Source organism: Leuresthes tenuis, unplaced genomic scaffold, assembly GCF_036924035.1.
Source record: "Leuresthes tenuis unplaced genomic scaffold, fLeuTen1.0.hap1 SCAF_6, whole genome shotgun sequence".
In the NCBI taxonomy this organism is placed as follows: domain Eukaryota; kingdom Metazoa; phylum Chordata; class Actinopteri; order Atheriniformes; family Atherinopsidae; genus Leuresthes; species Leuresthes tenuis.
The window spans coordinates 11,870,404-11,898,333 of record NW_027325360.1 but is presented as its reverse complement, the minus strand read 5'-3'; the positions used below and the strand labels follow the sequence as shown (position 1 = coordinate 11,898,333).

Genomic DNA, 27,930 nt, shown 5'->3' with positions numbered 1-27,930 from the left:
AAGCTGTTGGTAACCTTGGCCGATGTGTTAAGAAATGTATTTCAGAGACTGTATCATGAGCTAACACACAGCCGATGGATATTGTGTGGCATCATCTTAACTAAATCTTTCTTTTTACCTACTCTCCCTCAGTTATGTTTGCAATTTTTAACGAATTCCCCCATTAGCACCACATTGGTGCGTTTAATTAACATTTACTTTTTGTGTTGGGCCAACTAAAACTTGGGCTTTTAGAATATATTTACACCTCAGGGCAAATGAAATCAAGTTTTTCAAAGTCATTGTAGCGCACCCTGTCACTCCGGCAGGGAGTCTTGTTTTACCTAAAGCCTCGGCACTCTGTGAATAACAGATGAAGCCGCTAACATGCAACTCATTTTTTTAGATAAAACAAATATGTTTATGCATTTGGCAGACGCTTTTATCCAAAGCTACTTATATATATAAATAAAAATATAAGTCACACAGCGTGTATGAGATGTACACATCTGTAAAGCTGTCCAACTCACAGATCGATATGGTACTAATTTGCCATCTTTTAAGTTGTTTGTTTGCTCATTTCTTTTCATTTTTAATTGTTTTTTTTTTAGTCTTTATTGTCATAGGTCAACTGGAAAAAGACCAACAGGATGAAAAGGGGCATGTTGCCGCCTGTTGTAGCAGACTCAGGACACATTTAGGTCGGTTATTGTTTCCCACCTGTGTTTGTGTACTGGGACGAGCACAGCAGTGTCATTGAATTAGTCACCATAACAGTGCATGCAAATGTACTAATGGGACATGTCTAAAAGGCACTCAAGACATTTACAGCTTGTTCTTGTAAACAAAGAATCTTCCTCACACACCACAGTAAGTTATGGAGTTCCACAGGGTTCTGTGCTTGGGCTAACTTTTTTCACTTTAAACATGCTCCCATTAGGTAACATTATTAGAAAGCATGGCTTAAATTTTCATTGCTATGCTGAAGACACTCAGCTAAAACAGGTTCCCAGGACTGCCTTCTTTCACCTTCGTAATATTGTAAAAATCAGGAACATCTTGTCGCAGAGTGGTGCAGAAAAACTAGTTCATGCATTTGTTACTTCCAGATTGGACCACTGTAATTCTTTATTATTTGGCAGTCCCACAAATTCTCTGAAAAGCCTCCAGCTGATCCAAAATGCTGCAGCCAGAGTTCTGATGAGAACTAACAGGAGAGATCATGTTTCTCCAGATTTAGCTTCTCTTCATTGGCTCTGAATTGTTAAATTCAGAATAGACTTTTAAGATTCTTATCCTCACATATAAAGCTCTTAATGACTGAGCTCCATCACATCTTAAAGAGCTCATTGTTACGTATTTTCCTAACGGAGCACTTCGCTCCCAAACTGCAGGTTTACTTGTGGTTTCCAGAGTTTCTAAGAGTATGATAACCCTTCAGTTAAGGGTCTGCCTCCCAAGCTGCCAGTAACTGTCCGGGAAGCAGACACCCTTTCCACTTTTAAGACTAGGCTTAAAACTTTGATAAAGCTTATAGTTAGGGATGGCTCAGGTGACCCTGAAACATCCCATAGTTAAGCTGCTATAGGCCTAGACTGCTGGGGACCTCTTATGTCACACCTCACTTTACTCTCCCCCTTTTATGTCCTCCTATGACATTATGTACATTTGGGATTATTGTTGTCATTAACTTGTCTCAGCAGGTATCCTTTGAATGGTGTTACAGTGTTTCTTGTCCCCTATTCTTTTTGTCTTCTCTAACCCCAGCTGGTTGAGGCGGATGGCCACCCTTCCTGAGACTGGTTCTGCCAGAGGTTTCTTCCTGTTAAAAGGGAGTTGTTTCTCTCTACAGTCGCCTCATGCATGCTCAGGACGGGAGATTGAACTGAAGAGAAGTTTTGGTGCAATCTGTTGGGTTCCTTAGCTACGAAATTGTTTTTGAATTGGCTCTGTATCTATGAAATGGACTCATTTTGAATTTAACAAATAGGATTTGCTTGGATTATGATTATAATTACAGTGAATTGGACTCTAATTGGTTTGAATTGGACGGTGTTATTGAAGTGCCTCAAGATGACATTTGTTGCGTTTTGGCGCTATATAAATACAACTTGTTTGGATATTTTTGGCAGATTTAAGAGCCTTCTTATAAATGCCAAACTCAGCCTTAAAAATGGTTTATGTATAACTAAAACTGCCTCGATTTAATTTTTGTAACATAGGAAGGCGGCAAGGTTTAGGGATGTAAACAGTCTGGTTAGGATTTTCCCACCAGCACAACAAAAAATTGGATAATAAGGACTAGTGGCATAAATGAATTGTGGAAACCTCATTGACCAATTCTTTATCTCAGGACTGTGTTAGATAGGACAAAAGAGTTCTTGAGTCTGTTGGTGGAGCAGGACTGAGGCAGCAGTCACTAACTGAGATATTTCAACCAAATCTTGTCATGTTAAGTTGTAATCTACAGGCCTGTTTTAGCTTGGATAATGCCAAACACCTGTATGTCCCTGACCTAACAGCCAGGTGTTTTTCTTTGTAGCGTGTGCGGTGTCAGCCATGCTCTGCGAGGTGGTTTTCAGTGGTGTCAGCAGCAAAGTGAGGACTGACGGTGTGGAGGGAGAGGAGGTCAAAGGTGACATGGAGTTTGATGTGGTGCTCTGCCAGGCTGAGCTGACGGAGAGAGCCTTGCAGCTTTGCCATCTCCTGCCTCCGGGCGTCATGCCAGTGAGTTTGTATTCATATCACACAAATACACACCCAGTGTGTCTCATTCAATGGATGTTTAATGGAGCTGAACAGCCATTCATCCTGCTCTGCTGCCTCTATCTCAGGCAGAGAGAGGTTTTAGATTGTATTCTTGTGTGCACGTGTGGGTGTGTGTGCGCGGTTGTGTATATACGTGCGTCATCAGACTGACTTCAAGGGCTCAGAATCTGAGCTGGTAATACTTTTTCCTTCTGTTTGCCCACCTTTCATTTCAGCAGCTGCTCTTTCTTGTCTCCTTTGCTTGTAGCTTTGTTTCTCACCCCATTTCTCACATTAAATTATCTCCCCCGCTCTCATCCCCCTGCCGGGCACCTCTCTTTCTCCCTCTATGATCTCAGCTACGTCTCTACCGTGCACCTTATGCTCTCTGCCAGTTGTCTCTCACTGTATTTCTCAGACAGGTGATGGGCTGAAGCTGTTTTTTTGCCTTGTGTTTCACACCTGAACTGTGTTTCACATCGAGCTAACCCATTCTTGCTCTCTCCAGCCCTGTCAGTCGTCCCAGAGTTTTGCTCTGGACGCTGTTGATAGTCTGGTCCGCTGTGGCATCTTGATCATGGAAGAAGTAAGAAACTTTACAGATTTCTAAAAGTTGTGCTCTGTTTGTGTTGCCTTCAGTTCATTTCATTATTCAAACATCTGATCTGATGTGTGTTGAATATAAACCTGCAGCATTCCTCAGATCCAACACGCAATAACAGTAGGGCGTATTGACCCGAATGCAACATTCTTTCACATGAATAACATTCACACATTAAGAAACTAATCTTACACATTGTAACTTTGCTTAACCTTACCGCAGCTAGAGTTGTCCAAACTACTCCGTGGGATCTGCCTTTGGTGCGAGGGAATGGGGATCTCTACATCAGCCATTTGTTTTGCTAGCAAGTGATATTTAAGACTTGACGTCCTCCTGTGACAACGCAATCACGTCAACAGTAACGGCAGATAACTCTGGTCTTTTCGAGAGAACCCTCTGGCAGGGTTTTCATAGATGAACTTGCCATTCTTGATGCCCCGCAGCATGACGGAGGGTCATATTCACAAAACGGGCCTATTTTAATCTTACGTTAGCTCACTGTTATATGTGAAATGTTTCCAAATAGCCATTAGTCCAGTGTTTGTGGTGGAGTATATATAGTCCACAAAGGTGCGGAGTGAGTTCAGGGGGAGTTTACAGCAAATGCAAAATTATTTTGAAATGGAAAATCACAAAATCACCCCAGGGACTGTTTTCAAAAAGCTTCCAAGAATTGACTAAGGGAACTTAAAAACTTCAGCTTGGAGTCTTACTAAAATAACTCAAGAGTATTATTAGAGCAAGTCTGTGCAAGGAAAGGACAAAAAGTGAGGAGAAGGAGCTGTCCCTTTCGTTAGATATGACGTAGTCCATTTAGGTTGTCTGAGAAAAAAAGCCCACAGACATGCATAAAAGTGCTCTTTACCCTATTCAGACTTTTTTTGTTTTGCTGTATTTTATATGTGTAGGACGCCTCCATTAGTAGTCTGTTTTGTACTTCATCTTACGTAGATGGCCAGAGACGTTCCCATCTGTGATTTCTGGAAGAGGGAAGGTACTCTGACCTGGGCGACCAGTGACGACCCTTATCACAGCGACTCTGACTGCGAGGATCAGGACCTGCGCTCGTACAAGGTAGATACACAGCTTTTCTGGGCCACTTTAGCTTTTTGATATGCCACAAGGAAACACGAGGTTATAAGATGGGACAAATGTTTCAAACCCTTTGAGCAACTGCCAACAGGACACAAAAATACCAGAAACACAACATGAAAAAGAACTTTGAAGTAACTTAATATACATTACAAAAGCTCCTGCACAGATGAATCGCATAGTTTGAATGCAAATTAGTGGTGCGAGTCATCTTTGAAAGAAGCCTAACTGTTGTCACATGTGATGTTTTTCAAAGCCAGGTTTCTTTCAAAGGGACCAAACAACCACTGCTCCACAGGGCTTTGGAGTGTAAGTCTTTTAAACTGTCAAGTGACTTTAGGATAACGTCTGTAGAACCGTTATTCAATCCCCTCTCAATTTCTTTCCACATTAAAAGATCAAAACCTTGAAAGATTTTTTTTTTTTTTTGTCGTGCTGATTGGCAGAAAAAGTAAACCTGCTGTTGCTCCGTTCAGCCCTCTGGTTACAAAGTAAGGAACTGTTGATGCTGTGGGTATTGTTTTAAAATGAAGAGGCTTCGTACTGTCGAACAATGTGTCCAGCACTTGTTTGTATAATTAGAATGTGCTGATACCATTCAAGAATAACACAAAGTGAATTTCCACACATTGTCGCCAGCGTTGAGGTTAAAGTTCACTAAAGAGTTTTGATTTGAAACCAACAGCAACGTCAATAGTCAATGAGTGTTAAATGTGCTGAGTGCACTTCCAACATGATCAGCTTTTACTATCCTGAAATTCCTTCTTTGTAAACTTGTTCTATATAATCTGCAGGCAGGAACAGAAGTTACTTTAAAGTGGACAGCAGCCAGTCTTACTACCTGTGACCTCCCTGTCTTACGAGGTCATAGTTGTTAACATTTGGTGCTATTTTTTTTAAAGTTGTGTTTAAATCCCGACACCCCTGTATTTATATTGCTTTTCAGGGTTTTCAACAACATTGTGTATATATTTAATAAATGGGTAAAGTGTGAATTGTCTTGGACTAAAATGGAGCTTGTCATCCAAAATGAGAAAAAAAAGAGGTCATGCACTTGCAGCATTTTGCAAGCTCTCAAAAATTACAAATGATGGGACATTCTGGCCTCAGGTGTTATTAGATCATTCTGGGAAATGGACTGCAGTTATATAGGCCTTTTATCCAAAGCGCTTTACAATCTGCTTCCCACTCACCTATTCACACATACACAAAACTGTGTTTCCATTACCTCCGAGAATATTGAAAACCTATTACTAATCCTGAATATAACTGAAACTTGTGTAACCCTAAACTAGACTACTGTGCAGGTTCCAGAGAAACTGAGGTAGGATTGCTGAGTCTGACCATCCTTTTGTCTCCCGCTAACTCCTTAAAAGCGTAAGCTGAATTTATCACAGTATGCTGCTTATTAATAAATGTCTATTAGCTGTGAATTTTTCTTTGAAGGCAAATTAGGTAAAACTCTTTCCAAATAACAAAAACCTGTTATTTGGAAAGAAACCCTAAATACTAATGACACGGATTTGGTGCTACAAAGCTTTCTTGTGCACATCGATGTGGCGTTTGTGTTTCCACTGTAAAATATGTGAACCAACAGGCAAGTTAAAGGCCGACTACCTTTTGGTTTTCCCTCAAAATCTAAGGCACTATTGGGCATTTTCCTGTCATTTGGAGGGTTCTAGCTCAAAAAGTGTGTCTGTTGGCTTTGAGATCTGCAACAACATCATATGGTGGTATTACTTTCATAAAAAGCACTCCTACCTGTAAAGAAGAAGTCTTGTGTTTGCCCTGAAATTGAAAGCGACACTTGCTTTTTGTCCTTGATAGACAGGCGAGTGCTCATTGAGGGATGTAGAAACGGATTACTCTCCCCACACCGTGATACAAGATAAAACAAGCTGATGTATAACACGTGTATAACACTGTCCTGTAAGGCACTAGTTCAGCAGTGGTAGATATTTGAGGTGTTATTCAAGGAGACTTCAACTTGTTGACAGGAGAAGTCTAATGTTGAGTCACCAGCCTCCTGGATTACCTATTTATTTAAAAACAGACCTGTTTTCTTCTTTATATTGCCTGCATTTCATGCGAATATTTGTCCAGTAGAGACCTTTAAAGCTGAAAAACTGAAAGCTCTGAATCATTTATCAGTTCTCCCGGAAGCCTGTGCGCTGAAAAAGAGGCAGCATCTCTTCTGTTGTTTCTTTTGTACTTCAAACACAATCTATAATATTGGTTTGTGGAGATACATTATTGACCTTTATTTAAAACGGAATATACAGAGCATCATGAATAGCTTGTCAATTATTAAAACGGATCCATTCAAAAACATTTATTACTGCTTTTGCCACAGGAAAGTTGATGGTTGACTTGAGCTGTCCAGTAAAACCACTGCCACCCACACTGGTAAACAAACATGTGTCTGACTTTATCTTTGTCCACCGAACAAAGATCCCTGCCAAAGTTTACGCAATATTTCAAAGTCTTTTTACACTCTTTTTACACTCTGCTCTCACTCTACGCCTCTGCTCCGCTGCCCTCTGATCAGGTTCTGAATGAGAACAACAAACACCTCCGTACCGAGTGATAGAAGATATTCCCTAACCACCCCCACTTTTGCCTGGATGAATTCAGTTCAGGTGGTCTTTCACAGCAGCCTGGCAGTAGTCCAAGTTAAGTCAGTGCTTAACTCTCAGGAAAAACCTGCTTTTGTGGAGGCTCAAAGATTAGTTTTACTCCCAAACACCCAAACTTTGAGGGATTTATTTTATTCACAAACATATTTGTGTTTTTCCAAACGCACTTGCATTTTCTATGTGTAAATTAAGTAAATAATTCATGATGTGTCTAATTTGAACAGACAGAGAAACTCAAATAAAGACGGTTAACAGCTCAAGTAACTCTCTGCTGGATAAATGATGCAATGGCTAACAAAACAGAAGCACCCTTCTGATGACCTAATATTGAAGGATGGTGGTTGTAGTGGTGTTGGACCCAGCAGTCTTTGCAAATCTCATTAACCCAAATTAAAATCATGCTGGAACACAGGAAAACATATCAAATGTTTAACTTACTATTTCATGAAAAATCTTAGCTCGGCTTTAGTTTGATGGCAGCAACATTTATTGGAAGAGGGCCTTGTTAACCACTATGCATCTTCCCTTCTTCTTTTAACAACAGTCGACCAATGCCAAGGAACCAAGTAGACTATTTGTTAGACCTTTTGGAGACTAACTCATTCACAGTCCTAGGTCTTCTCTCACTGATGGTGCCTTACAAGATCTGAAGGCTACCAGTCTCATAGGCACCAATATGTTTGTGTAGCTGCAGAATGTACCTCAGTGTTGAGGCTTTCGTCTTCTGTCTACTAAGCTGATCTAATCAGTGAAGGCCTCTACTTCATGAGTTTGGATTTTGACCACGGTGTTGTCACATATCTATATCAGGTACCCCCCTTTTTCACTCACACCGGCAGCTGTCATTGGAACTCTTCAACACTGGGCTGACTGTTTGAGGGACAAGGAGCAAAAAAACATCAAGGAAACATTTTAAACTTGCCAATACCCGAACTGGGCCATTGTCAAGTCAGCTGAGTAATCTTGACAGAGCAGCACAGCATCTAGCAGAGAGGTCTTGACTATTATGGGGAGTCATTTTATAACTTAGGACTTTCTCAAAACACAATATCCTGGTGCACAACCCAACAATACCCTCAGCTGAAACTGGAAAACCAGCTCCAGGTCAAGACAGCGGTGCTGCTACATGTCAAGGAGAGGAGACACTCTTTGGAGGCCAGTAATGTACATATTGTGGACAGAAAAGACAGTCTGAAAGAGGATTACTATTCATGAAACTATTCATGTGAGATGAGAAAAATCTAATTTAAACAGAGGTGGCCTCAGGTATCACCTGACCAGCAGTACAAAGAAACCTTGACTTTCCTCTCCAGGCAGTTTCACAACCATTCGTGCCTTGGACCTGAACAAGTTGGTCAACAACTCACAGCTGACAATTATCTGAAAGACCCAGAGGTTGGGTGGGTGTCTAAAACCATTTTTACTCACAAACACTAGAGTCATGAAATGTTTTACGGGTGACTTCTTGTGGAGATTTTCCATCCAGCCCCTTTAGACAATCTCCAGAACATAAGCATCCAGAAGCACCCCCTCCCTCACATTTCCAGCCCCGAGAACACGTCTCGAGCAGAAAGCCTCCCACTGTGTGAACAGCAACTCTCAAAAGAATCCAAACCAAACTGTCCCCACATTCTCCTGAGCATCTCTGGTGTCTATGTGATAAAACAGCTTGAGTTTCTCTTGTGTCACTTTAACAACTCTCCTAATGTCCCAATTTGAGCTTATACGCCTGAAACTCCCCACCAGCTGGTTAGCATCAAGGAAGCTTTTCAGATGAGAATTAAATGATCTTCAAGAAGCAAAAGGAGGTGTCCAGGTCCCCCCTTTATGACCAAAGCAGATGCACGGCTGATAATAGAACACGTTATAGGTTGGCTCTAGCTAAGAACGGGTTGAGTTTTCCACAATCAGGCCGTGTCATTACATCTTCACAAAAAAAACCAAAACAACGGATAACAATGCTCGTCTTGTTTTCCCAGCAAACTGGTGTCTTGATATCACAAGTCTTCTTCAGTAAGCAGCTGGTATTTATGAATGGCAATACAAGCAGGAATAATGCATGGTACTTCAAGTGGGATCTGTAAATACCAGCTCACTTCATAAAAACTCTCTACAAGCTTAATAAATGTAGCTGCAAGCGGTGATTGTGAATGCAGCTCTCTGCATGCGACTAGCGATATAAAACTTTGTACAGGAGGAAAATGAGAGGAACACTGCTCATGTTCACTCACTGCTGCTTCAGTGCCTAATAGTTTTTTCATCGACTCAATTTTTAAATATGGCATTCACAATATTTTAGTTGTTCTGGTTGGGGTCAGTAATCCTGCCCTCAGCCCCTGGCATAAGCAGTTCTTTGTTGTAGCCCAGCAAAGAGTTGCTTGTGTAACACCAGTATTTTGGTGCTGGAGAAAATGTTTGGTGGTGGAAACAGAACTTGTTCTAAGTTGGATTCTGCCTCCGAACCGTTGCTGCGGTAGAAAAATGCCCATAGATGTTTTGAGATTCTCTGAATCTTTTGACGATGTACTGTAGATGATAGAATAATCAAAGTCTTCACAAATTTACATTGAGGAACATCTTTTTGATGTTCGTCCTCAGTTTATTTTATTTTTTTTTTAACTTTTGCCTAGCTTTAGTCCTGAGAGACTCTGCCTCTCTGAGGTGCTCTTGTCTCATTAGTCATATCATGTTTTTCCACCCTTTTGTTTTCCCTGCCCCAACTTTTGTTTGGTCTGTTCTATTTTCTATTGCGATTAAAACTTTGGTTTATTGTATTTGCAAATTGTGACCTTCTGTTTTTATTGATGTTTTAGAATAAGGATTGTAGGATGTTTTCTTTTTAGAAAGCAACCTGTCTCACCTTGTTTTTTTTGTCTCGAACAGAAAGTTTTCATTTCAAAGCATTTTCAGCTCCACTAATAACTGTCACTTTGATTTTGCTCAGCTTATTTTTTTAAGATTTTAGATTGTATTGTGCTCATAGGATTTTAAATGTTACATTTTCACATAATTACTGTTTAAGCACAGCTTGAATTTGCCTTATCTGCTAAATGGCACCTGCTCATTAACTGGAGGAGCTCCATTTACAGTGAAAGGCTGAGTGAAATATCACTTTGATTCATGCCTTTTTAAGCACATTTTGTGAAAGAAAAAAATTTGTTAACGAGTACGAATACAAAAAATACAGCTTCCAACATCTAGACCAAGTTCACATGTGGATATGACAGAAGCAGATTATGATACCTGCTGCAATCATCCCTGAGGAGACTTCTCTAATATGGCTGTGTGATACCGAAGGTATACAGCACAGTTTTACAGAACCAGCTGCACTTTAGATGTAATCTCTGCTCTCTTTTATTTCTCTGTTAAATTATTATAATGGCAGTGCTTTCATTAAATCCCCAGTTTAAATACCTTGCTCATTGCCAAATGTAACTTTTAACTCAATCTTTAAAACAAAGACTCTGGCACTTGGCTGTTTATGATGAAGCAGTTTCCCCACTTGGCTTCGAATGATCTATTTGTCAGCCTGCTGTTTGTATATTTTTCCACCATGTGCACCAAAGGGTGGACGCTTGTGCTCCTGTTGCCAGTGGATGAGCTCGTCGCAACTCATTCTGACAGCCGCAGTGCAGGTTAAGGTCGGTGTATGACACAATGCGTCAGAGACACAGTACAGTAAATATCATAGTCTTGTGTAAGTGCTGCCATTTTAAAGGAGCCCAGATCTAGTCCTGTTTAAGGTTGAACTTGGAACAACTTTAATTAAGACTCCTTTCAGAGAGGAATAACCCCAGAGAGTGCGTGTGATCTGCTGCACCTGCATTTTGTTTAAGGCTCATCACCATCAAATTATGAACATTACCAGCATAGATATTTAGTGTTGACCAATCAGGTGCCGTAAATGAGAGTTTCTTTTGTTGTCATAATTTCTGTCTGACACATTGTAGCCTATGTCAAGCCCACCAGATCGTTAGACCCAGCGAGAACAAGTTGATCATTCTGGGACACTTCTGATTGTACTTTCTGCCCCTATGATTGGTTGCCTGAAAAAAGCGACCTTGACAACACCCATCTCAAAATAGCTGGAGCACTCTCAGAAAGGAGCGCAATGTGGACTGAAAGATAAAGACGTTTACACAAGTAGGAAAAAGGATGTGAACACTCTTTCAAGTGATGTTTTATTGTTACATTAAGACTTGAGTGTCAGTCAGCTCAGAAAATAAAATAAAAAAATGTCTCATTCGAGTGCAGTCACACAAACCATTAAAAAAACATGATAAAACTTGCTCTCAAGCAGCCCGCTTCAGGAGAAGTAGACCAGGAGTTCCCCTGCGGTAGATTAGCCCACATCAATGCTTCCCACAGTTCAAATGGCAGATACTTCTTAACATCAAGTGTTCAGAGGAGACTGTGTGAGTCAGGCCTTCCCTGTCGAGCTGCTGAAAAGCTGCCACTCCTGAGGACGATTAGGAAGAGGAAGAGAACTGCTTAGACCAAGAAACACAACTAATTTACTTTAAATCCATGAAAATTGAGTCTGAATTTAAATGGAAGGTGGAGGATCTGTGATGGTATGCGCTGTGGAGACTGTTTTACTTTTATCCAGAAGTTAACCTCACCAGACTTAATCAACACCACTGAGAAATGAGAGAAATCCTGAGAGAAATGTTTGTGGAAACTCTAAATAAGCACATTTTAATGTGATGTTTTCAACTTTCACTGTTAGAGACTTTATTAAGCTTTCGTCTATTGGACTAGAAGGGGTAGTTTATCTGACGACTTTATAGCAACTGCTTTAACGACAGATCTGTCACCAGTATCAGGTGGATTCATCCTGGGTTCGGAATAAAATCCATAGTGTCCTTAAAACACTTTGACACTGTGGAGTGTTAAGGCAGCTGTCAGGTTAGCATCCAGCTCCCCTGCAGTGAAATAATTACTGTGGTAAATAAATTAAACACATCTATTTGAAGCTTTAGACACATTAGACACTAATCGATGAACAATAATTTGTCATATTGTGGTCAGTTAGACTGAATGTAAATTCCTACTAAGGATTTTTTTTTACTTTATTTACACTTTTTACATTTCCAGTACATTGTCTTTTAGCAGACACTTTTATCCAAAGCGATCTACAAATGTAGAACAACACATAGTTGGCATAATCATGAATCTTGGTATTTAAAGGACAGAGTTCAACAGATAAACAAGAGCCAAGTGAGTGTGAAAGTAAAGAAAACAACCTTCAAATGAGTAGTCTTGTCCGAGCATTTGACTGATATCATAGATTGCACAGGGTTTGAGTATGAGATGGACCTAAAAATCACACGTGTCCGAATACTTTTGCCATCTTGTTGTGCAGTGTAGTTGCTACGGTGAGAATTTTCTTTTAGCCTGCAGCAGTTCAAAAAGATTTACAGCGGGACTCCCTTTTAAAATGCTGCAGTCCCGGAGTGTGATACCTCTGCATCCTGCAGACATACTTAATCCTCCTGATGGCAAATTTGAACTGTCAACTCTTTTTATTGGAGAAATGATTTCATTGCTACACTCCCTCACTCAGACTTTACCATTTGTAACCTATTCTGCTGTGCCTCGCTGCCTAATTTTATAGATAAGCCAGCCAAGTCAGTGTCCAGAGATGCTGTTCTTCCTCTGCAGTATGCTAGCTGGACATCTGAGGGCGCTGTGCTGGACCACTGCTGCTCTGGACCTCATAGGCACTTCTCTAGCTGGTAAGAGACTTTGCTTTAAAATTGACACATTTATTTTAAGGTTTAGACAAAAAGAAAATGAAAGGGTTTTTAATTTAATGTTCTCTTTTAAACCAAAGTATTGGAGTTGGACTGAATGCCGACGTTGCTCAGATTTTCTTACTTTCACCCTAAACTATCTGCAGTGACCGACTGAACCAGCAACAAATTTACAGCCTGGTAGCACATCACTGGAGCATAAACACTCCATCCACTATCTCAGCAGACACTTTGCTGGAGTAATGCCTTCATTTTCCTGTCTGTCTTGCTGCAGAAGCAGAGTTTGTGTCTCAGATACACTCCTACCTCCGTGATACAGCAAATCAGAAGAAACAGCACTACGGTGAGCTCGACCTGACATCTCTCTCCCCGAATACACACACTCACACAAAGGTTTCTTTGTGTCGTAACTTTAAAAGCCTATCACCTTGTCTTTTCCCACTGATTCAGTGTGTGTTGTAACAAATCTGCACAGACTAAAGAGGAAACACAGAGCGGCTCCCACACTCACATCACATGCTCTCACATTGCTGAAATAACACAAAAGACAGTGAGAATCTTCCCAAATGGCACCCCCCAATAATACATCTATGAAAATTACAGTCCCACTGGTAGTGGCTTTGTTCTGTTATCCCGACCTGGATTTCTATATTGGTTATCTGCCTGTTCTTTTGATTCATGTGTGCCTTTGTGCTGTATCTCACAGAGAGCTGCTCAGAGGAGGCAGCACACACTGCAGTTAGAACACTAATAGACCTCGGGGTGAGTGACAAACTGTGTGTGTCTGCGTGTGTGTTTATGTCAGTCTATTAAATCAGCTGAGAATTAGAGCTTCACTCAGAACTGAAAGTTAGGGCACCAATCGAGCCGTCCAGAAGTTCAGTTCTAAAATGATTCTGTTCCCTGGTGACCTGAAATGCTGCATCTTCTCTGATAAACTAATAATCTTTTAAGCAATATATTCTGGAGCCTGGAGCTTTGCACAAGCATGTATTCAACCTGATTTTAATGCTGTAAAAATAGAAGCCAGCCATATCCAGTCTTGTTGTTGGCAGAAATATTCAATCGTAAAAGAATTCACGAGGCCAGGGACACAAGTGATTTATTGTCCTTGTGTAGCGTAACAAAACCTCCTCAAATGAAAATGGTTGTAATCAGTGATGTATTACTCTCAATGCTTCATTTTTATTTTGAACAGTATTGTGTAGAAGTCTTGAGCCTCATTTCTTTACATTTTGCTTCCAAGGAGCCAGACTTTCATATCTTTTCTATTGGACATGAGCAATAGTTCTCCTGACTTTCTGTAGATCTAAGTTTTTTTTATTCTAACATTTCCTGCTTTTGTTGTTTTTTTTGTTATTCAAGCTTAAAAAAAGAAGTTTTTAGTAGCCTTTTGCAAAGACATCATTTGATAGCAGTTTGACAGACAAACAGATGGTACTTTCACACCAGCAAGATGATTCACAAAGGGCCATTAGCTGAAAACTTGGCACGTCTCCGCGCAATGTGCAGCGTGACCTTAAAAGTATGAAGAAACTGGACAAGTGGAGGAGAAAAGAAGAAATGTCACACCTGATAAAACTATCTACAGCAGATGGACAGTATCTGAAAGTGATGTCCTAGAAAGAAAATAGGAAAAAATCCAGTGAAAACGTGACACAGAACCTGAGAGATGCATCTGGACCTTCAGTTGATCCATCTACTGTTGGCCCAAGCCTCATCAGAAATGGCCTCCATGGAAGGGTGGCTGTCAAGAAGCCGTTCTTAATGAAAGGAAATGGGGAGAAAAGGCTAGGAATGCCAGATGACACAAGAAGTGGACTGAAGCAGTGTGGGATCATCTTGACAGAGAATGGAACAAAAGGCAGCCGACATCCAAAGAAGAGCTTTGGGAAGTCCTTCAAGAAGCCTGGAGAAGGAGTCCTGAAGGCTACTTAAAGAAATGATGGAACGCTCGTCTGAGAGGGTTCAGGCTGTGTTAAAGGATAAAAGTGGTCGAAGCAAGTATTGACTTTCAAGTTAATTGGAATTGTTCCAGCAAGGATTTTGCCTCATAAACTGTTCACATTTATGCTTTTACATGTTTTGTTGAAAGAAGTGAGTTTTGGCTCAAGAAATTTGCACATTATCGAGACTTTTCAACTCTCTGCATTTATATGACAGCCATAGTAAAATATATTTTAAACAAATAGTCTATTTATTTATAATCAACCTCCTAAAATTTAAACCTAATTACAACTTACTTCAGTATTAGTAGTATAACTCTACAAAAGGATGGATTTCCTGCCTTAGAAATACTTTCTAATATAATTTTAGAAGAAATAACACATCAGTAAGAGCTCTCAGGATTTATTTGTAAGAAAAGTTTGGGTTTTTTGTTTGTTTTACATAGAAGTTTGAGTTTTGCTGAGATGACTGAAGGAAGTTATCTGCATTCTTGTCTGGACTTTGACAAGTATGGAAAGTTATTTGTTAGGACTGCTCGCTTGTGTGTTTCCTGTTTTTCTTGTGGGTGGTGCGATGGTCTGATATGAAAACATGCAGGACCACGGAAACTTTGATTAGACCGCAAAGTCTGCCTGTTTATTGTGAAGGATTATCACACGGTGGCACTTTCGACGTCTGTGAAAGTTGTATTTCATACAGTTGATGGAACAGAGGTAGGAAATGGTTTGTTGTACAGATAAGAATACAAGCATGTGTTGTCTCTGCCATCTGCAGATTCTGCAAACAGCAGCAGAAAATAATGAACGAGTATTGTACCCCAGGTGCTTGGCTTAACACTGGCATCTGGAGGGAAAATATCCACTGTAGAGGACAGACTGAAAAGATGCAATATTTTTTATGAACGTATCCTTCTGTATATATATATATAAATTTCTGCTGGAATGAATAAGTAATTCAGTACTCAGCCTTTCAGATCAGTAGACAATTGTTCCCTTCGGTTTCCTCTGCAGGTTTGGAGTCACTTCCTTTAAAAATAGAGCATCATTGACCCATATATCTGCCAAGATCCCCTGTGGCAGTTGTTAAGTTTATTATCGAGGTTATCAGTGAGGACTGGTCGTTATCATCCTTGTCTTTACTGTCTGACATTAATTCTGCCTGACATCAGAGGCGTGATGGACCTACAGGTCAAATAAAGAGGAAATGTGTCTCTAATGTTGAGGCAACTGTGAAAGAAGTTGGCCTCATTATTTCAGACCTAGCTCAGTGAATAATAAGGGTTTTTTATGTAACATCTTGAGCTTTGTTTTTTCTACTCTTGAGTGTAATGAAGGGTTTTGTTTTCATCTCCTCTCTTACTAGACTTTTTGATTGTGTGGAAAGCACACTTCTCGAGTTAAAAAGCTGAGCCCTCATACTGTTCAAATAAAGGTTATTAAACAGAAAGGACTGTGGTTGCAGTGTCCTCTAACCTGTGTTTATGATCATTATTTTCAATTCAGGTCCTTTTGGAGGAGCGTCAGACGGGAGGCATCTTCCTGGGTGTCAGTCCTTTGTTCCAGCTGTCAGAGAACAGGCAGAAACTGCACCGCTTCATCTCACAGTACCTCTACAATTAATGCGTTTAAGTGTGCAGCGCGACTCAAGACCTTCACTCAGCTTTGTTCTGTTGGAGAATCTAACCTCATCTTGTTTTATTGTCAGGGAGCCTCTGTTCAGTTTAAAAAAGAACCCAAAGACACGCTGAAATAAGCATGTCTTAAGGTAATTGCATTTTTGATTTCTTCCACGAGGCATTGATTTTAAGTTCATCCCCAGTAATAGCATTAGCATAAAGCCGCAGGAGACGAGGATTATGAAGTCCCTGTAATCAGCTGAGGGCTGTTTGACGATGCTGCCCAGCGCACCTTGTGTTTTGAATATGTTTCCGTTTTGATAAAAGCTGCTCACATTTTTGTTTGTTGCACCTGAAAATGTCAAGTTAAAGAATAATCAAACTGACAGTAAACAAGAGTTCGAACTTTGTCTTAACTCTTTACAGTTGTACATTAAATGTGCTTCTCTCCACACTGCTCATCATTTTCAGTGGCTCTCGTCCTGAATGTAGATCACTTTCTGCTGAGTCAGACCTGGAAAGCATTTGACATGAACCGTTGGACATCACGAAGGCGAGACCGATCGATGCCTCACTTTGATGGGGACATTTTCTGCCAAGCATTAATATTTTGCTGTTTACAGCCCAACTGTTTGTACAGTTAGCAGTGAGTGCAGCTCTTTCTGTCTCCTGCACAAAATGAAGCCGCAGCAGCTCCGCTGCCATCAGCGACTGCAACACTTTACTGCCACCCAGTGTTCAAACTGAGGAAACCTGCAGATGGTTTTCACTGACTGGAACTATCACCCAAATCCAAGCCATGGGCTACATTTGAGACGGGTTTGAGTTTGAATAGTTTCAAAGCTAATTGGTCTAAAATGTACTAAAACGATCAGTGTGCATCTTAAGAAATCAGATCATGTGTTGATGGATATTTTTCTCCAAAAAGGAAAGAATATATAGTTTTAAAAAAAAAGTTTCTATGGTTAACAGCTTCAAGAGTACCTAATAGAAAAAACAATTTCCTTGTAATGATTGTCAGGCCATTACTTCTAGTGTCCTTTGCAAAAGCTGAAAAACATTTCTGACACAAGTAATTAGAATTTTGCAACTTAAAAAAATCTGCTACTGTGGCAGTGGCCGTTATAATTTCCTCAATTTGTTTTTTTTTTTTAAATTCATATTCAGCACAGCAGTTGCCTTCAACTTCATCCACTTTTAACGTTCCACAAATTACTGCCGACTCAATGGTCAAACTCAATTACCAGATTCCACCTCATCACGCCACAGAAAAAGTAAACAGATGCATTCATTCTGAGAATTTCCATAAAGCTTTCGGTCATTTAAATAAAGACACTAATGTGATTTCAGCAAGAAGAAAACAAAGCACACAGAAACATAAATAAAAGTAATTATTGGGAATTTTCCCTAAGGTAATATATGAAGGGCAAATTCTGATTGTGGCCGATTTTAATGACATTCTAGTATCTGCTGTCTTTTTATGAGAAAGTTTCCATGTGAGCTCTCTTTAGTTATTAAACATTTACGTGAAATTCCTGAATATTAAACATGACTAGAATCGCTCTTTATTTTATTTTCAGCATGTTGAAATAAGTCAGGAGGTTCACAGTTTCTGCTGTGTGGCACCAGTGGGTGGCTGCTGATGGACACTTTTACAGCTGGTGATCACTGACTCAGTGGTTGAGTCACTTAATTGCACAGTTGCATGTAGTGAAAATACCACGTTTTCCCTCCTTACTATTACATATATAGCAGTTATCAAGCAACGTATATTTTCATACATTAGCTGCTGCTTTTGGCAATCATGAGAAGCATGTGATCAGTAACGAGATGATTGAACAGCTGACGTTCCTTCATAGCTTTCTGGATCAGGGTTTAGATCACTCTGTTGATGATAGAGCCCAACTGGTCTATGTGGCACTCCACCACGTCTCCTTTCTGAAAGGAAAAGGGAAAAAAACAAGCACCTAATTAAAATATGCATTTACTACTGCCTTATTACAGTGACATTCAAAAGTCTTAGCACCCCTGATCAAAGCTTGAAGGTTGGCTTTTAGAATGGGTTGCTACTTAACACACTCCAATTTTCCCTTTACCAGAAAACTGTCCCCCCTTGCATCCAAAAGGATGTTCAGTCCCGTCCCAAAGTTGATGAAGAGTTGGTTTTTGCTGATTGCAACCTTGAAGTTCCATCTTCATCATTTCACAGGACTCTACGTGTTTCGCTAGCAAACTAAAGATGACAAATTTTAAAGTAAGGACGCAGGAAAGGTCGTCTTTGATTTCTCTTTCTCAAAGTTGGTATATACATACGAGTGGGGGGGGAGCAGTAAAACAGCACACCCGCTCTACAAAGTGTGCTGGGTCTTCCTGAAGGTCTTTTGCAGTAAAGAAGGAGCTTTGATTTGAATAATTTAAGCTCTTTGGGCATGAATATTGAGACTGCTGCGCAGCTACTTGAAGGTGTCCAGTGCTTCTTTTTTCTCATTTATCCACTCTAAAATTCTTCAATACAAGAAAACCCAAAAACATCTCGATCACAATGTTGAAAAGAAAATGTAAATGAACCCGATTTACCCAAATTGACCTAACGGTAGCTCAGCTACTGTAAATCTATGCAGTAAAGAAAGTCAGATGACGCATTTCTCCACAATTACAAAACAAGAACGGAATTTTTTTGGAGTCATTAATGACCACGTCTTTTCTTCTGGAAATGTCCCCTAATTGTTATGGTTATAACGCTCGAGCTCCACCATGTTGGGTGCGCAGCTGCTGTCAGAAGTCTTCAGGTAATGGATCCAGACTGAAAGCCTTTTACTAAAGGCACTCATGTATTTTCTTGATCACTTTTGTTTAAATGTAGATCTCACCTTCATCTGAAATCCTGAGTGGTCTGCAAACGCTTTTACCCCCAGCTTTGCTCTACATTTTTCCACATGCATCTTTCCAACATCCTAAATAGACCCTGTCACTGAGAAACATCTCCACAGAATGATGCTGTAATCACCATCTTTGCCCCTGAGATACTGTTAATCAGTGTCTGTTTTCCTCCTCTAACACAATCAGGATGCGTTACCAAGTAATTCAATCTTTGTTTCATGGGATCAGTTTCGGAGAACTTTCTGTTGGCTCTGTGTTCTGTTGTTTTCGTCGTGCATGAATCACCTTAAGAAACGCGGGCGGATTTCTGAACACGCCCACGCCTGGAGGAGTGCCTGTCAGGAACACGTCTCCTGGAGTTAACGTCACAAACCTGAGAAGAAGAAGGGAAAAAAACAGTGTGGAGCAGCAGAAAAAGACCAGAGTCTGACATTTCAAACCAGCTGAGGAAGGCTCCAGACGATCATTTTTAAACTCAGTCTGAGATCAACAATGATCATTCGATCACATTCTGCTCCTTTTTTGTGTTTGTTTCTGACATGATTTGATTTTTAACTTTCCCTTCATAGGAATTCAGCTGAAGTTGTGTTACTGAAAATGGGAGTTTTGCCTTTTTGTGTAAACTGGCGACGTCTGAGAAGTTCTCCCGCATGCACACAGTTCTCGGAATCACTTACACCAAGTCGACTTACTTTGAGACCCATGCGACCAGTGCTGCTGTCTTAAAGATCATCTGATCAGTGTTGCTGCTCTGGACTGTGTCTCCATTAACCAGGCATCGGATGCCCAGATTGTGAGGATCTGGAAGAAAAATGTCACAAGAAGTAGGGAAGACAATAGTTTAAAAAAAAAAAGATGTCTTTATTTTAGACGATCACCCCTGATAATAGTGCACGGGTGCTGCTACCATTTAAAAAAAAAAAGTTTATTTTTGCGGTTGGAAAATACCTCATTAAAAGAATAGAATGTCAAATATAAATAAGAGCAAACAAGACCAGAGTCCTTTTAAATATTTGTATCCACCCCTGTCCAGTATCATTCAACCTGCAATACTAAAAGTCTGACCAGTTATTTTTGCGTTGCTTCACTTTTCTAAGGATGTTCAACAGGTGACACGTGAGGCCGGGTCATGTGTTTCACAGTTTCACTTTTATCCATGTGTCGTTCTTATGCTGGAATATTCCTCCACTGCCAAGCTGTAGGACACTGGGAGCTGCCTTTACAGCCTGTATTTTAGAATCATCCTGGTCACAGCTTTTACATATCACCACACTTCCACCTCCATGCTTCACTGTCAGGACATTGAATTCAAAGTCGGTGGTGGTCCTGGCCAGGCTCATGCCAAACATGCTGGACCCCATCTGAGCTTTGAAATAAACAAAACATCAGGCTTCTTTGAATGTTTTTACTTTATTTTTCCAGTTTGGTGCCAAAAGTCCAGCCAGCGTTTGGTTTTGTTTTGTTTCTTTCATGGATGCCACCTGTAGTGGCCGAAAGTAAGAGCTGCCACACAGACAGATTAGAAAGTTAGATTGCACATCATTGATGAGGTCATTTTTAGGATGACCATGTTTTTGTTGTATTTATTAACTATTTAAAGCCAAGACAAACAATGCCTGCATGGAAACGCAGCTCAAATTATTGTGGCTATTAACTTTTTCCCCCTCTTTTCTGTCTTCTCAAACACCAGCTGGTCGAGGCGGATGGCCACCCTTCCTGAGTCTGGTTCTGCCAGAGGTTTCTTCCTGTTAAAAGGGAGTCGTTCCTTTCCACAGTCGCCTCATGCATGCTCAGGACGGGAGATTGGACTGAAGACAAGTTTCGGTGCAATCTGTTGGTTTCCTTAGCTAGGATATTGTTTTTTTAATTGGCCCTATATGAATGAATTGGATTGTTTTGAAATCAATTTATTGGATTTCATTGGATTATGATTACAATGAATTGAATTCCGATTGGCTTGAATTGGACTATTATTTCAGTGCCTTGAGATGACAATTGTTGTAATTTGGCGCTATATAAATAAAACTGAATTGAATTGAAAAGGCCTAAAACAGACAGTTCTGGTGCTCACAGGTAAGTTCACAGGTGAGTTTTGTGTCTGCGATCACCAGTTTAGGTCTGTCCACTGTTGTTGCAATGTTTAAAAACTTTAAAACCTTGTTTAGCATTTCTGTGATGACATCTCTTAGTCATCACTAATTGCCTGACATATTCAGATTAAAGTATATTGAGTATTCCAGCATTGTCCTATCATCGTCTTGGTTTCATAGACGTAAACGCAACCACAGAAATGAGAGATAATTACATGACTCATCTGACTGATGTTAATTCCACCTTTCTGCCTCACACCTCCTTCTTCCTTCCTCTCACCGTTCACTGCATCAGTTGTTACTAAGGCAGGGCCGAGCGGACAGAAGCTGTCAAATGTCTTTCCCAGCAGCCACTGCTTCCCGTTGCGCCTCATCTGCCAGTCGCGTGCGCTGACGTCATTGGCCACAGTGAACCCAGCCACGTAGGAGAGAGCCTCTTCCTCCTGAATCACAAATAGAGAGTATAAATGGAGGCGGAGCAGAGTCCTCACTAAAGCACGTCAGACCTGGAGATGCGATGCTCACCTTGATGTGTTTTCCCCTCCGTCCAATCACAAAGGCAAGCTCCACCTCCCAGTCCACTTCCTTTGGTCAAACAGAAGCATCAAATGTGTCACAACACTTAACGAACGTTAAGCCGGCTTTAATTGGGTTGAGTTGTGAAAAAGTAAGTGCAAGAGCCTGATGGTTTTAACGGATTTGAACAGCATTTACTGATGGATACGGCAAGGAAAACAAGAATGTTCCCTTTTTCTTTTTCTTTTTTTACAGAATGAAACATCTTAATAATCTCTGTTTTATGCCTTTTAAGCTCGTTCACCAACCAATTAGAAGCGGCTGAGCACCATATGGCTGAGAGCTAAAAACACTGACGTGATGCAGAGATGGCGACCTGCCCGTCGTAAAACATTGTTTTAGACCAATTTAATCCTCACGACGGGAAACTAAATCTTTGTCTCCTTCACAATAATCTCCAAATAAAGCTGTGTACCTTACAGGATGCGTGTTCATCTGCTGCAGATAAACTGAGGATCGGCCCACGAGTCTTTGTGTGAGCTAACTGACGTTTATGCTCATTTACATTTACAAACCTCTGCAGGACGCTTTTTCTGAACTTGGAGAGCAAATCATTAGGGAATGATTTCACAACTGAATTACAGCCACAGTTTTGCTGTATAATCCTGCCATGTAATTCCAATTCAAAGAATTTAATTCAATCTTTCTGTCACTGGTTATGACGAATGCATTTGAGCTTTCTTCTTCCATTGTTTGTTAGCATTTCAATTATGAAAATTCTTACGTTTCTCATTCGTTTGAACTTTGATGTTGGGCACTGTTTGAAAGAGCAACACTGCAAGGCACAGAACAGGCTACTTTTTTAAGCTCCTTCAGTGTCTGCACTGAGGCGCCGCATTGCCTCTCGATCTATGTGGAGGAGAGAGCAGTCTGCTTTGAAGCAGCATCAGAACCAGCGACTGAACAAACTGATAAAGTAGGTTGGCTCTGTGCTGGGGACTGCCCTAGAGCTCCTGGGCCTGGTTGTACAAAGAAGAATGCTGCATAAGTTGATTAACATATTGGAGAATACTGCCCACCCACTACATAACAGTGTTGAAACATCAGTGTCTTCAGTCAGATTTCTTCAGCTCTGTTACAACAAAGAGGTCATTCCTGCTGGCAGCTGATTATTACAGTTATTGTTAAATAAAGAAATGCTGCAACAGTATAACGCATAAAAATGTGTTAAAATTCCATGTAAGGCTGACAGACACCAAAGTTCTGTTTGAATGGGCAGCTTTCGTTGGCCGCTGTTTCAATGTGCGTCTGTGATGTCATGCGTGCGGGGACTCTGGGAGACGCTGTTTTTTTTAAATTGGGCCTTTGCTTTTTGTTTTTCTCTCTTCCTAAAATTGTGATTGAAAAATCAAAAATGCTGAACAGAGCACCAGGAAGAGAAGCAACCATTTATCAAATGATGCCAACTTGGCAGACTCGCCTAAACGTCACAGCAGCCATTCATTCAGGGTATTTCATTTTTTTCCCTCCAGGACTGGGATGTGAACGCACCTGTTTGAAAGAGCTTATGTTTAACTCGCTAATCCTTTTTATCAGCTTCTATTTTTTTGTTTTCTCCATTTTATTTTCCCCTCTAAAGCACTTTTGGTTGCATTTTTCTTCCAAAACAAACAAAAAAAAAAGTTAGCAGCTGGTGTCCGGTCCAGTTATAAGATGCTGCCAGTAAAATAAAGCAGTCTGTACCCACAGGGAGAGGTGATGTGTCACCGTTCTGTTCATTCGCCAATTTAAAGGACTGATCTCCAACAGTTTGTGGCCAATGGCTGCGAGCTGGCTGATAGATGTGATGCTGAACCCATGTGGTGTGTTGTTAATACAGTAGCTTCAACACAAAACACTCACTGGGACCTCATCTCGACCTCTGCTGTCTGATCTCATCAAAGTCATGAGGGTGGGTTTTAGATTTTCTTCCACAAACTTTATCTCCGCAGGGAGAAGAAGTACCGAGACATTCACAGGATTTACAGACAGGCTATCACCCTATATTGACAGAATGAAACATAAAACAGATCTCTCGTCCTGCCTAGTGTGTCTGCTTTGACAAGAGTGATAAATGAACCAAAACCTCTTAATGACCTTTCGATTCATCCCAGCTGAAGATTTCAACAGGGGGACGATAAACAATGAAATCTTGTCTCTTTGACACATTTACTTGCTGTTCGAACAGAGAACGGAGTGCCAAGTAACTGATCAATTAGGGGCTCTTATGGACACGGTCTGTACTTCATGCTCTCTGCAGCACATCACAACCACACCGACAAAACCTTATTCTGCCCTCATTTGTTTCTCCGACACCCTGCCCCAGCCTCCCATGAAAGAGACGAAAACATTTCCTCGTACAGTTTTCCTGAATCTGACACATTTCAAATCATTATGAAGTAACATTAATCAAGTGTCAATCTGTAGAATCATAGACCCATCTTTGTTCTGGGATAACAACTGAGTTATTAAACGTGCTGATGTGAAGCTTCAGCCAGCTGCCGTTGTACCACAGTGCCATCTAGTGGTCCAGCATAATCAATACATATAACATGGCCTTGACTATGTTAGATGCTTAATTTAAGGTAATGCAGGACGCTCAGTTTTAATGTATCCAAATCAGAAGTTATGGACGTGTTTTTACTCATTTATTTGGAAAATTAATCATTTAATTCTCCATTTTTCAAATGTGTAATCACATGCATTACTACCATGTTAAATAGGGTACTGTTAAGAAATCACTTCTTATATTCTTCTTTTATCATTTTCCTTTAATGTCAGAGTGAAATCCAGTTTAGTTCAATTTTATTCAATGTATGGTGAGAAAAAAAAAAGAAAGAAATCCCTAATATTTTCTTAAACCAGATCACTGCCAATTATGGGGCGGAATTATCTCCTTTCTTAATAAGGGACGATTCAATGTTTCCTGTGCTAAAGAAAGTAACAAATGAGGTACTGAGCCTCCATCCAAGTTCATAGAGAACTCAAACATCTCTCATCATGTCTGCCACTTCCTAGCTGAATAAAATACTGTTTTTGCACCAGATTCTCAGTTTTTCCTCCCAAACTTAGCCTTCCAGACTTAGTTTCTAAGTTGTTATTAACTGAGGGCGAAGTGATTCTTGCTGTGGCAACAACAAACGAGTCTAACACATGATGTAGCTCAGACTTTCCCAGTTGAACAGAGAGAATTCAGAGGAATTAAAAACAACAAAAAACCGCTATCATCCTCATTCATAGACAACTGCATTGTTCTTAAAATACCAAAAGCCATCTGTTATTATGATATTTCACTGAATACTTACTTTGGTCTCTGACCTCAGAGGTTTATTCTTTACTATTCCTGTGGAATATAAACCTTAGCTTTGGTCAAACAGTAACAGCCTGTGATGTTCCTAACTGAGTGAAATGATGACCAGAAGTAAATGGCAGCCATGATCAGAGCTGCTTGGATTCTCTAAATGCTAAGTGGTCCCAGTTCTGATTTTAGTTTGGATGCAGTCGGCCAGCCGATGCGTTAGAAAGGGAGGAAGTGCCATCTTAAAATGCCCAACATCCACAACACTCAACTATTTTCATACAGTCATACTAAAAAATATGCAGTTAGTATGTGAGGCTTGCTTGCTCTCACCTGGCTCTCTGAGGGCAGAGTAATGTCATCATATGGCCCAGTGATGGCGCTGGGGAACTTGCTGAAGATGATTGGCTCGTCTGGGATGGGGGCGTTCTGCTCCAAACAGTGGTCCCTGTAGTTCATACCCACACACACCACTTTTTCAGGGGCCAAAATGGGGGACAGCAGCTGGATGTGTGTTCGGTCCACCACACACTGACCGGAAGCCAATGCTCTGAGGCAGGAAACAGGAATTATACACGCATTTAGCATAATAAGGACAAGTGATGATTGAGATCAATTTGAGAAATTAGTAGGAATGTGTTTGAAACCTCTGTGCACACTCCAGCCCCTTGTCTCCCAGCTCCAGTAGTTCTCTCATTGTCGATGGCATGGAGGGGTCAAAGGCCTTTAGGTCCACCACACTCAGCCCCTCACCTTGCTCCACACCCACCCTGATGCCATCTCCATCACCAAGGCGACGAAACTGCACCAGACGCATTGCTGCACCACTCAAGCCTCTCCACTGTACCGCTGCTGTTTTCTTCTGAGTGATCAAATTCCCAAAGACACAAAAGGAGCGAAGAGGAAGTCTCATCTGTTGAAAAAGAGGAGGAAGGGGAACAAACAGAGGAGATAAACGTTTAATTAGATTATGGTTTACTGCTTTAGTTTCAGTGGGTTACAGCAAAACCTTCAAGAGACACGTTTCAGCTTTTAACAAATCCTTTTTTTTTGTCTTTCCTGCAGAGCTACGTATTGTGTATATGATAAATGTCACATTTCTGTTAGATTTCTACCGACAGTTGACCACAACTTCAATGAGCTGAATCGGTAAACTAAAATGTTAGAAATCTCCAAACTTAAGGTGCTTGAATAGAATAGAAGAACTAGATTGTCCAGCCAGGGCAGATAATGTGTCTTTGGTCTCACCTGTAAAAATGGATCCATAAATACAAAACTACAGAACACACTTTGTGCTCATACTTGTCCCCTCATACGTCCCATCCCATGCGTACAGCCTACACTTTGTGTTTGATGTTACTTGTTTCACATCTTTTAGGTAAAAGAACCTTTGTATACGTTTTTCTGGGTGCTCTTTAGTGCCGCCCTGCAGGCAGTAACTCAAATTCCTGACGGGGGGTTGTGTGTCATCTTTATTGATCCATTATGCTTTGCTCTGAACAGCAAAGTTAATAAGTATTTTGCTGGAGGCCAACTATTTTTCCCCTGTTTTACAATCGTGTTCAGCTTGTTTCCGTTTGACCATTTCAGGTGTCCGTATTCAAAGCTAGAATGCTTTGTCTCAAGCTCACACAAACTGCCTTTGGCTGGCTTTCTAACATATTTCATCTATACTACTTGTGAGGCTCAATGTCTTCCTAAATACTTTGAAAACACTTAACAGTTTCCAGTTTGGCAACACAGTTTCAATGATGAAAGTGAATCCATTTGATTTTAAATGAGTTCCCTACTTTTACCCACATTATCTAGCAAAGAGCTTACCTTGCACCACTGCTCCAGTTTGGAAACTGGAGCAACATAATTATTGTTATCTCAGTTGTGTAAATTACTAATAAAATGGGCGATAAAACACAGCCCTGTGGGGCTCCTGTGTTTGAGATGACATCTTCAGAGAATACATTCTTAACTCGGCCTCTCTGGAGACGATCTGTTTAACAAATCTCTGTTCCAGTGTGTCGGGCCCCCCCTTCACACTCCCCCCAAATACAGCAGCCGCTGAAGAAGTAGGTGAATTAAAAGCAGCTCAAATAAATAAGTAATATATGTACATGTGAATTGTGCTTTCAGCAGAAAAAAAAAAACTCCTGCCAAACTCATAGAATCATAGAAACTTTTTGATGAGAACAATCAGTCAAGATTGAGCAACATGTGGCCTGAACCAAAACTAGTTTGCAAAGAAGAAACTGCCAAAATGGTGTCCATGCAAACAATGTCAGCATCTGTCACAACTCTCTTCATGTTATAAATCCCAACCACAGTGTGTCAGTAGCTGCAAAACTCGACCTACCTGCTACTCGCAGTTTATTTGTAGATTAACGAACTGACAAGACGAATGTGCCACTGCAACACATTATCCAACAAGCACACCTGATTCACCTAGCCTGCCCTTTGTACTTTACTTGTCAATACTCACCCCTGTGAATCGGTTCTGCACTGACAACGCTACATTTAACTACTTCCGGTTAGCGTTTGTAGTCCGTACGGTCGCTCTATTTAAAAGTGAGAAAAATATCGCAACCGACAACACATTATGATATTATTATTATGAAGTACACAATCCAATAGCTGCTTTATTTTTATTGTAATCCTCTTAACGCCGCCTCTCGCTTTTAATAGTGTAACATTTTTTTGAAACTACAATTCCCTGCAATGCCTTTAGGTGTGTATTAAAAT

At 40.6% G+C, this 27,930-nt stretch overlaps 2 protein-coding genes across 2 annotated transcripts in view; one reads left to right on the top strand and one right to left on the bottom strand.

Annotated features, from left to right (window-relative positions):
• gpat2 (glycerol-3-phosphate acyltransferase 2, mitochondrial) overlaps window positions 1-16,741 on the top strand; it is a 36,287-nt gene extending 19,546 nt beyond the window's left edge. The window contains exons 16-22 of the mRNA XM_072386856.1: window positions 2,522-2,706; window positions 3,236-3,313; window positions 4,280-4,402; window positions 12,674-12,794; window positions 13,087-13,155; window positions 13,519-13,574; window positions 16,262-16,741. Coding sequence (XP_072242957.1) covers window positions 2,522-2,706; window positions 3,236-3,313; window positions 4,280-4,402; window positions 12,674-12,794; window positions 13,087-13,155; window positions 13,519-13,574; window positions 16,262-16,378 — 749 coding nt within the window. The 3' untranslated portion in view covers window positions 16,379-16,741. The remainder of the gene's footprint in view (window positions 1-2,521; window positions 2,707-3,235; window positions 3,314-4,279; window positions 4,403-12,673; window positions 12,795-13,086; window positions 13,156-13,518; window positions 13,575-16,261) is intronic.
• Window positions 16,742-17,916: 1,175 nt separating this feature from the next.
• On the bottom strand, window positions 17,917-27,661 carry fahd2a (fumarylacetoacetate hydrolase domain containing 2A). Its single transcript, XM_072387636.1, has 8 exons — window positions 27,545-27,661; window positions 25,845-26,110; window positions 25,531-25,747; window positions 21,870-21,929; window positions 21,625-21,787; window positions 19,947-20,055; window positions 19,540-19,627; window positions 17,917-18,312 (listed from the first exon to the last, which is right to left on the bottom strand). Exons 2-8 carry the CDS (start codon window positions 26,108-26,110, stop codon window positions 18,250-18,252), a joined length of 966 nt encoding a protein of 321 aa, XP_072243737.1. The 5' UTR covers window positions 27,545-27,661; the 3' UTR covers window positions 17,917-18,249.
• Window positions 27,662-27,930: the final 269 nt, after the last annotated feature.